The sequence below is a fragment of the Plutella xylostella genome, chromosome 9 (assembly GCF_932276165.1).
Source record: "Plutella xylostella chromosome 9, ilPluXylo3.1, whole genome shotgun sequence".
NCBI classification, from domain to species: domain Eukaryota; kingdom Metazoa; phylum Arthropoda; class Insecta; order Lepidoptera; family Plutellidae; genus Plutella; species Plutella xylostella.
The window spans coordinates 8,730,109-8,740,835 of NC_063989.1; the positions used below are offsets into that span (position 1 = coordinate 8,730,109).

A 10,727-nucleotide genomic window follows, 5' to 3' on the forward strand; every position below is an offset into this window, starting at 1 on the left:
GCGAGACGAGGCATTCCGAGCATGAGACAAATATCAGATGACTGAGGAAAAGTGTAGACTTTGAAAAAGCGAAATGAAAAAATGAGTAACATTCATTGAGTTCATTAAAAAAAAATACACTCATAAAGCCTCGTCCACGATGGATCCCAACGAGCGGTAGGAACGAAGGAACGGGTGGCGAGCCGCGAACGCTATGGATGAGAAGTACGTAATTTTTTACGTACCGTACTTCTCAGACTAAAATCTCCGCCTCCACAGACTAAAATAGTACATCACCCGCTAGCGTCGTGGACGCGGCCTAAAACTGTCTTCACCACGGAATCTCACGGAATCTACGAAATCTCCTCGGAACCTCATAAATCTCATAATAATAACATGCTTTTGCCAAAGGAACGAAACAGAACAAAAGTATTCGTTGGTTTCCTTCGTTCATTTCGTGACTTTCATTCACTTATTTCAAATATTTCATTCAGTTGGATTGGCTAATGAACGCCGTTTTGTGGAATTTTTGTAATTTTGTGTGAACAAAGTTTTTGAATCTTGGACTTTCCAGTTTTTGTATTCTTGTGCATTATATTAATGTTCTTCAAATGCTCTCTACTGTGTATGCGATGATATTCGGTGTGCTATCAGTTATGGCATCATTAGTGGTCCCGAGATCGCAAGCGCTGACTGGGTTTCGACTTCGATGACCATAATCAACAGCAGGCATCATGATCGCCAACTTACCGCTATTGTTTGCAAATGGAAACCCGACGGCTCTGACGAAGATAACGGCTTCAGAATTAGAGAAATTTATTACCTTCATGGTGACATGTTCATGGGGTCATGATACCGCGAAAGATATACGACAGCCTCCTTGGTGGCCGGACGATGTGGCGTTCTCGCACCCGTTCAAGAGGCCGCCGCTGGTGCCGAGAGAATGGGAGAACAAGCTGAAAAGGTTAGTCAGAAGATGCTATGACTATCATAAAAGCGCCTTTTTATTGGTGTTTTCAGCACAGCTCGCGCGGTATCCTCATAACAGGCTCCGTTATGTAGACAACCTCGATCATACAACGTCTCTGTACTGTAAACCAAGTGGTAAACTGTTGGTGACTTTTCGAAATGAGAACTTACACTATGACCGTAATGGAGAAGCCAATACAACAGTGATACCATCGGAGCCACAACTCAAATCTGCAGACATATACCTTTGTGACAATTGTGACAGCCACTTTGATAATCCTGATATCCTCAAAGCTCATGAAAGACTGTGTAACAATGTAATTAATGTACCATCTACATCCATAAGTGGTGGTCTGCCAGAGTTTTTGTCTGCGTTGAAACTAAAACCCATTGAAGATGTAGATAAAAAAGAAACTTCTACAGAAAATGATATGAAATCTAGACATGTAAGAAGTGCTGCTAACATTGACCGTGGGCCTCCATACCCTTTTTCATCTTTAGCATACATACGCAATGCTAAATCAATATGTCCCCGGGACACCAGCTATTCAAGAGAACGGGTTGAAAGATACTGTTGTGACACACCTACAACATATAGTAAAAATTTAGGTAGTAAAAGAAATTCTCAATTTCCTGTTCGGTATAGAAGACCTATCGATTACTGGACAAGGAAACATGTATTCCCAGACCAGAGGAAGAAAGATATACTCAATCTGGATGGTCAACTGCTGATGCTGAAATGCAGACCGATCTCTGTAAATATAGAAAATATGGCTCTAGAGAGTATGCAAGACTATATAGATAAATTGAAAGAAGAAGCTAAACTTAAAGCTGAAGAAGATAAGGATGTAGAGTGTTTAAGTGATGATGATAGTGAAAAGACCACAAATCCCTTGAACACGGTCAATGAGTGTGAAGTGATTGATCTATGTTCAGATGATGAGACTGCTAGTGCTAATGAGAACTGTGACCCGCGCGCGGGCGTGACGTGCGTGATGCGCGGGGGCGCGGTGCTGCGCCGCACGGCCGCCACGCCGCAAGCCATCCCGGCCGAGCCCTGCGGCGCGCGCCAGAAACCACTGCCACCGGCCATCCTCCAACCCCAACCGGTCATACTTTTCACACATTCTTTGAGCAACATGCAAACAATATCCATTGACTAAATTATGTAAAATACTGTAATTGTAGTTCACTATTGCTAATTATTTATTATTATGATCATCATCATTAAATTTTAATGTTTAATATTTTCTCTTTTATTTAGTCCCAAAAAGAAATTGGAGCATTCTATTTACTGCAACCATGAGGTCATGACAATCCACCATTTTAATTTACATTGTGATTTCAAAATGGCCGACGACAACGGCACGGCTGACGCGCGCGCCAGCCATAGAGAAAATAACACGTTCGTGAAACGGCAATCAACAAAGGCTAATGTTCTTGTGTACCAAAACTACCAAAATCATCGTTTGTTTCATTTTCATAAAGATTTCTAATACAGTCATCTTAAAATCTAGAGACATTTAGCGTGGATTCTCCTTTATTTTATTGTTAGAGAAGAAGGAATATGTCTTGATCTTTATTTAGGGTTATTCTCACATGGTAAATAAAAATAATGTTAACTCGGTTCGGTGTCGGCTTCGGTGCTCTATATTTTGCGCCTCGAAGCGTAGTCTCGCTTAGCTTGCGACGTTGCGACTTAATTTGCCTCGCGATCCATTTTACAGAATAGTTGCGAAGTAGTATGTATGCGTTTTACACTTTATGACAAAGCATTTTTGTCTTGATAGTCTCGTATTACAGTCAATGAATCGTGGGCACTTTCATTTCACGGCAGTGATAATATTTTATGTTAGAATGTTTTGCCGTCTTGTTTATTTATAACTGCTTTTCATGTGTGTGCTTTGTAGGTCAATTTTGATTTCTGCTAAACGTTTTAAAGAGCAATTCTGACAGCTGTTTATAAGTCATGGTCTAAAGGCATTTCATTCTTCTGTACATGTATACCTACAGTATCAGGTTTCAGAGTCAGGTTTTATCTGCTTCATTATCACGAGCAGAATGCTTCTAATTACCTAGTTTCTCTCTTGTTTTTCATTGACCACCAGCGATTATGTAATTTCATTTCATTTTTAAGTAAGATCTTTTTTCAGCGGGTGTCAACCCACTGCAGGGTACAAGCCTTTCCACGATCCTGTGCCACACTCAACCAGTTCACTACGTGATCAATTCTCTTGTCCTGAAGTGAAATATCTCGAGTGAAAGGATGAACTGTGATGATGATGGCTGGCAAGCTCTGGACATATTTATTTTATCTACTGCTGATGATTCCACGATGCATCTCGGGGACCATCTTGCTAGCGCATTCTTCAGAGGTTACCTCTGTTTCGGTAAACCTGTTTAGTTTCAACTTTTAATATGAATGAGAAGAGACTGCTCCGTTTTGAGGTTTGGAATATGTCGACCAAGGGTTTGCCCATGTTTCTGAACTAAAGATATACTTATGGATTTTTAGATTTCGATTAGATACATTCATACATGTTATGAAATAGCTACATTATTTCCTTATTCGCGGCTACTTGAGTTGGCTCCCGCGGCAACATGGCATCTCTATTGATCGCGGCTACTGCGCGACCCGTTTGAGGGCTTGGTCCGTGATTCCATGAATCGATACGCACCGACGCTTTTATGTTTACTACATGATTTAAGTGCTGAGTTTGTCATGCCTGTTTATGTCTTAGCTTGAAAATGAGCTTTAAACTCGTTACGAATCTATTGCCAATATGATGGCCTGTCCTCAAACTCCTCAATTTTCTTTCACAATCGAATCGGATAGTCCAAACTCCCCGATCAACTGCACAATTTGATTCTTAAATTCCTTCAATCTTTCACATTTGATTTTCATTTATCTGCTATTTTCGTAAAATGAGTACGTTCAGTCGTAATCGAGTATCAAGCTCAGGTTTTATCAGGCCATCCCAGACATACGGGTTCACATTCCGGCTTCAACGAGTTCTTTGGAATTAATTTAAGTAGGTACAACGTATATGTACCATTGCATTAGGGTCAATTCACACGTACCACAACCACACCACAACGATGCCGTGTGGTCGGTTGTATATTTTGTATTGAAAATGAATAATCCAATTCACACGTGCCACATTTTGCTATGTTATCGACCACGTGTGTAATACGACTACATCGTAACCATATCGCGACGGCAACGCCGCCACGGCGTGCACCACACCACCACACGTACCACAACCACACCACGTCGCATCGACATAATGTGGTCAAGCTGTGGTTACGTGTGAATAGTGTCGCAGCGGCTTTTTGCAGTTGCGTTGTGGTAGCGACAAAATGTCGATGTGGTTGTGTTGTCGCTGACGTTGCGATGTGGTAACCACGTGGTCGTGTGCAGTTAATAGGGAGAGCAGGTGGTCGCGGTGCCACCGCCGCGTGGCGGCGTTGCCGTTGCCGTCGCGATGTGGTCGTATTACACAGGTGGTCGATAACAGCGGCAAAATGTGGCACGTGTGAATTGGATTATTCATTTTTAATACAAAATACACGCCCAACCACACGGCATCGTTGTGGTGTGGTTGTGGCTGTGGTGTGGTAGTGGTACGTGTGAATTGACCCTTACGGTGAAGGAATACATCGTAAGGAAACCTGCACATCTAGTGATGTGAACCCACTAACCCGCAGTGGACCATACAAATACTTAGGTTAATACTTGATAGGTTTACCTTTACCTAATGTCTTATTCTTATCAATGGAGTTATTGATTGAAACAACCAGTGCATTAATAGATCTTTTATAATTAACAAGAAAAACTTCACCTTTTATAGACACAAAACGAACAAAACACACCTAAATTAAACGCAGTTTGAATAAATTTGCAGCGATTTTCCTAGAAACTGCTACCTTTATAAAAAGTGAAAATCCGATTGTCTTATTCACAAGACTGGATTAATTGAAATTACTGGACCAATCAACACAGCAGGTATTTCGCTTTTTATACGAGGTGAGCTACACAAGGAGCATCAAATTTGTATGATCGCCGTAATACTTTTTATTTATAACGCGTCTATTGTTTCTAGGCAGCTTATTGAGATCTAGAATTTAAAGGCACAGATTCAGGTAAAGCAAATCATATGTCTTCATTGATCCGGTGGTGGGCGTTGAGTGGGCGTCGGCTTTCTTCGTCAGATCCATAGATCACCTCTTCATCAGAATCGTTGATCATTGAGAATGCCGGGTTGTCCTTTGTTATAGTTGTTTCTGAAAACATAAGGCACTTAAATAATTTATGATCCTACACATAACATGGATATTGGATAGGGATCTGAGACTCGAGAAGGTCAAGTGTAAAAAGGTTTTGCTCAGCTCTGTATGTAACTACGTGTACCTACTTACTAACCTAACTTAAAAAAAAGGTGACAAAATTACCATGGATAGATCCTCCTCCAGGCGAGAATAAGTAAGCCAGAATGTACATCTTGAAGTTGAACAGTCCATACAGAGCCATGAACGGCGCAGAGGTATCATAATTGACCTTAGGTTGGGATGCCCAATGGTCCTGCAAGGCAGCTGGCCCCCATCCCTGGAAGCCTAGGAGGGCGGTGATGGCTGTTACCGTCGCCACCACGATCGATATACACCGGAGACGAATGTCTGAGAAGAGAAAATGTAAGGTTAAAAGGTATGGTGCGGTTAAAAGGAAAGCGTTAACTTACTACTTGTGGACGAAGTTAAAATTTGATACAAGTCATACCTAAATTAATAATAATATGTATAGCTATTCTTTTATTTATAAGATAAGTGAGTAGGTATAATCGATTAGGTGCTTTCGTCAGCAACATAACTCGTTATGCTACGTAAGTTATACTTACCGAGCACCTACCAAACGATCATAGATTATACAACACAAAATGGCGGCTATAGGAACACTCCCAGTGACTCGCTCTCATCTTTATCTTATTGCTTGTTAAAATATAGTTTCTAGGCATTTTTTATCACTTATAGGTATCGTAAACATACTTTTTGAAAAAATAGAGGTCTTCCTGATCACAAAATAGGATCACAAATTCGGAATTATCAGTAATCTGTAGGTAGTTAGGTATAACTAATACCTAATTGTTTTAATAAGTACTTATTTATGTAAACCTTACCAAAAAACGGCATATTCCTCAGATCGCTGTAAGCCTTGACGATAAGGATTATCAAGTAAAAGAAGTAGAAAGCCATGGCGCTAAAGAACATGATCTTGATAACCTGAAACAAACAATGACAGTGTTTAAAGATCTTTATTATATAGTTAACAAAAAAAATACAACGCATCCAAAAACACCCGAAGAACTTGTGCGTAAAATGGAACGTCAAAGCTAATGCATTAAAATGCAGGCGAACGATATCTGCACCTACGCTTGTTCTTTCCATTTCCATTAGACCTACATTTTGTTCTCCGTATATCGCATTCGCATCGCAAGCACAGTCGTGAACCAGCAGGATGCGTCATTGTGCCGACTGCCGAGTCAAATCAATATGGCCGTTGTACACTGGAGCTCGCTATAGTCGCTATCTCCCTCGAGGCTTGCCGTTTTGCTCAGTCACTACATTATTACAGAGTACGTTGCTCTTGTTCATAGTTCACAGTAGGGGCTCTATGCAACATGGCGTCGCATCGGTCGACGCTCGCGCCTTTTTGTAAGGCGGGAGTAGTTTTGATTCAAGGGGAGGGAAGGGACGGGTTTATTTTTAAGAGTGCACTACACTCTATTCACCCGTCTTCGCTCCGCTCTCTTGTATTGTATTTTGTAAGCACTATTACGTTACAATCTTGCAATACAAGTTTACTGTGGGTGGAGAACGCTATAATAGTTACCTATTATAGCTTGGTATAGTTATTTTTTCTAACGTGGGTTTTTTTAATCGCTTAAAAATGTACTTAGTTAGTATTTATAAATGATACTTAGGTGATTATACTTACAGAATAATTAGGGTTCATCATATAGTTGAAAGTAGGGTCGCTGTAGCCGTAGTATTTTTGCCATATCGTGATGATCATGGCCGGTGCCCACACCATTCCGACGACTATCAATTTGAATAAGTAGAAGGATAGGAAGCCGCGCTCATTCTGAAATGCAATAGCCAGTATGAATACTTACTATGTATGTAGCGTATTTTGTCGAAAACCTTGTATAGGTACCACATGTTTAATTGCCTTCCGTAACTGAACGGGGAAAATTGTTTGGAAATGTTTTTTACCTACTTCCCCATAGGTACAGTATAAGGCAGAGAAGTCTGACCCCTCTCAGAAGCATTGTTACTATGAGAGGAGGTTCAGGTTTCTCTGCACATGTACAGGTACAAACTTTTTTGGTCACGTGAACTTTTATTTAGCACAGGGAGTAGAATATAAACAATCCTATAAGTGTCACCTTTCAGCTTACTATACCGCTTTATGCAGGCTAACAGGGTAAGTGCCTCATTATTAATAATCAGGCCTTTATATGTAATAGTTTTCTATTAAGTATATAGAAAGAAAGAATCTACTTAACCCTTCAAATGTCGACTCATCATGGGCCCTGTACGTCTATGACAGACGATTTAGTTAATGTCTGGAACACGATTTTTCGTGGCTATATAAGCCGATACGGGAGCGGCAAGGCCTCCCCCAAATGTCGACTATTCATAACATAAATAAATCTAATAGTTAATATTTTACAAAACACACCTGTCTCAGTCCATGGTAGAGCGCGAGCCACGACAGCAGCACGCAGGCCAGGAACGTGGTCTGGAAGACGGTGTCCATGAGCGGCGCGAAGCAGCTGCCGGACACCAGCCGCAGCGGGAAGATCGGGTCTGGAATAGAGGAGCTGTGAGCTGGTTTCAGTTCTGAGTACTTCTGAGAGTACCTATGAATATAAGTACACACCAGTGACATGGAACGGCAATGGCAGGCGGAACTTTTGCTCGTGAGTGTAGAGGTAGATAGGTTTAAATATAGTATTTTCGTTTTCAAGACTGGCTGTGTTTTAAATGGAATTAAGTCTATTTAAATTGACATAACTAATCAGGTAAGTAGTTCGGTAGGTACCTAATTGATTTGATGTGGTGTTTAGGTTTAGACGCTAGCCAGTCATCTAAACCTAAGGTAAGTACCACAGATTAGTACGTATAACGTCCGTTAATGTAAGTAGAAACAAAATGAAAATGGCGGCCAAAATCCTGTTCTCGCTGTGTTCGAAGACCTGATAATAGATACTTTTCTTTTCGTAACGGCCGCCATTTTAACGTTGTTTCTTTATTTAGTTATGCGTTATGCCTAGGTATTACCGTGATCTTACCGTTATACAGTAGAAGCAGAGGGAGCAATATAGACAGCCACTTCTGCTCTATAGCCCAATCTTGTGTTGAATACTTTCTGAGCGAATGAGCAAACCAGCACTGAAACAAAAGAATAACTTACTGTTTGCTCAGTAGAAACTGGAACCTATTCTGTCAGTTTTACATCTAAGAATGATGTTCTTGCGACTAAGTTAGGCATAAATTTATATATGGAATGCAGCGCGGTTAATGTTGTGATTGCCGCTGGGTCTATGGACAGACTAATATCCATTGGAAAATAGTTAGCTAGGTAACCTATAGTGCACTTTTTGGGTAGGTACCTGGTAGGTACTTACCGATATTACAAACGTGGTGATCAAGAATATAAATCTAAACCACGTCTCCATTTGCGTAAATCCTGGATTATATGTTTTAAACTGAAAACAAAAAATATTATATTATTTATTAAGTACTTACTTACAAAATTGTATTGACCTAAGTAGGAAGGTACCCAACCCATTGCAACGTAGGTATTTGCCAATTTTTTTGCCCATCGTTTAATACAAATTTCAAACAGGTAAGTATACAGTGGCATAACATTTTACCCCCAGATTAGTATCTAAGTCCATTCATGTAGGAATAGATCGTACAGTATGGAAAGCAGTGGAATAGGCGAAGGTATACTTACATAGAAAATTACTTCTCTTATATAATAACGTTTATGAAATTCCTTTAGTCCATAAAAGCGTATATTTATGATATAATGTGTGTAATCTAATGAACCTAAATGTAGGAACATTACTTCATCGCATACTTGTTTCTGGCATCGCAAATGTTGAGTTCTGAAAATGGGGTAAACGTACTTAATAAGTATTATCCGGGGTAACTATTGGTAGGTAAGAATTAGTTACCTCCTTAGCAATATAGTGTTTACCTGTTGGTTGCTCCAGATTCTGGGATTAAAGTAGTTGTTGTATGGTCGCTTAGCACTCCGTCAATGGATATGCTTATCTGGAAACTCTTGTCGAAAATCTCCTCTGTAAGAAACGGAATTCATTCGCAACTACTAACTTAACAACTTTTAAACTAAACGGAATTCAATGAATTCTTCAACTTTCTATTACCTTATTAACATGTAAGAAACTGCATATTGTGTTTTATAAATCTGGTACTAAAGAATTCACCCAACGCATTATAGCCCATGTTGGGCGCCAATACAGAATTGGCGCCCAACGTGTTGCAGTTTTATACGGACGGACGTCTTACAACATAAACATACCATCATTATTATTGGTCAATATCTCAGCCAGCAACCATAGCTGCTGCACCCGGGTACCCATCGCCGGGCTGTGTAGGTGGAAGGGGCCCTCGTAAATGCTACTGTTATTTGTCAGAATATTTGTCGCTGATATTGATGTTGTGGAAGTAGGGGATGGACCTGAAATAAATTGAGGATATTATGATTCAAATAGGTACTTAAACGGAAAAGCAGATAAAACATTACTTAACTACCTAAATATTAATATGAATCACTAATATCAAAAATATACTTTTAAAGTACTGTGTAACTATTAGTATCTATTCGATCGATAATTTTAACAACTCAGTGCATAGGAGTAAAATTGAGTGATTATTTGTTTATTTATTTAACTAAGAACTTGTGTACTGTACCTGCTAATCCTATAAATACACCCAAACCAAGGCAAGCAAAAAATGCTATAAAAACCATTACAAACTCTCCTTTGTGCATCGAATATACTCTCATTTGGACTGACCTGAAAAAATATTTGCATGATTTTATTATTGCTCATTCACTAGTCAATACTGGACAACCATTTAATTAATAAATGGTGACTAATGACCATAGCACTAGGTAGACAGGATTTTAGTAACTTATAATAGTACTCCAAGCACCTTATTATTGTAAACTGGTAACTAGTTAAAGTAGAAGTGTATCCAGTCACCTGAGGTACCTACTAAGAAGTAGAAGAGTGCAGTGGTTCGGTGCGAACTAGGAAAAAATATACTTATCGAAATTATATTGAATGTAGTTAGGTATTATAATGAAGTACCTAAATATATTACCTTTCACACCGGTCGTGGTGATAAGCAGGCGCTATGTACTTATTAAATTCGCTAAATAAGTCGCTAAACTGCGACAGTGTATTCCGGATCTTGTAGTTCCAACCTCCAGTGGGCAAATGGTACGAATATCCGACGTTCGCTGTATCCATTTTGATAACTTTACTATTTTTACACATAAACTGAAACTATACATTAAACGATGGGGTAAGTAGTAAAAATAATTGTCTATAAAATAAATATTACAACAAAATGTTTTACTTTCGCTCCATAACTATGGATGGTTGTTTACAAGCATTGTATTGATTTTTAGTGCGGGGCTTCTTTCCGCCATTCGTTTGCCGCGTAGCCACCCATAGACAACC

General features: G+C 39.6%; 2 protein-coding genes across 3 annotated transcripts; one reads left to right on the forward strand and one right to left on the reverse strand.

Moving 5' to 3' along the window:
• The first annotated feature begins 455 nt into the window (after positions 1–455).
• Positions 456–2,195, forward strand: LOC105386588. The gene has a single exon (XM_011557186.3). The coding sequence runs from the start codon at positions 714–716 to the stop codon at positions 2,109–2,111; it is 1,398 nt and encodes a 465-aa protein (XP_011555488.3). The 5' UTR covers positions 456–713; the 3' UTR covers positions 2,112–2,195.
• Positions 2,196–4,749: 2,554 nt separating this feature from the next.
• LOC105386587 (transmembrane protein 181) lies at positions 4,750–10,723 on the reverse strand. 2 transcript variants are annotated; one of them, XM_011557184.3, is made up of 13 exons: positions 10,624–10,723; positions 10,366–10,550; positions 9,952–10,055; positions 9,560–9,718; positions 9,215–9,317; positions 8,969–9,122; positions 8,637–8,717; positions 8,301–8,400; positions 7,688–7,815; positions 6,941–7,087; positions 6,123–6,225; positions 5,401–5,625; positions 4,750–5,232 (listed from the first exon to the last, which is right to left on the reverse strand). In XM_011557184.3, exons 2-13 carry the CDS (start codon positions 10,539–10,541, stop codon positions 5,102–5,104), a joined length of 1,611 nt encoding a protein of 536 aa, XP_011555486.1. In that variant the 5' UTR covers positions 10,542–10,550; positions 10,624–10,723; the 3' UTR covers positions 4,750–5,101. The 2 variants fall into 2 exon arrangements, with proteins under 2 accessions (XP_011555486.1, XP_011555485.1); XM_011557183.3 differs by having other exon boundaries at positions 10,366–10,710.
• Between the last annotated feature and the right edge of the window lie 4 nt (positions 10,724–10,727).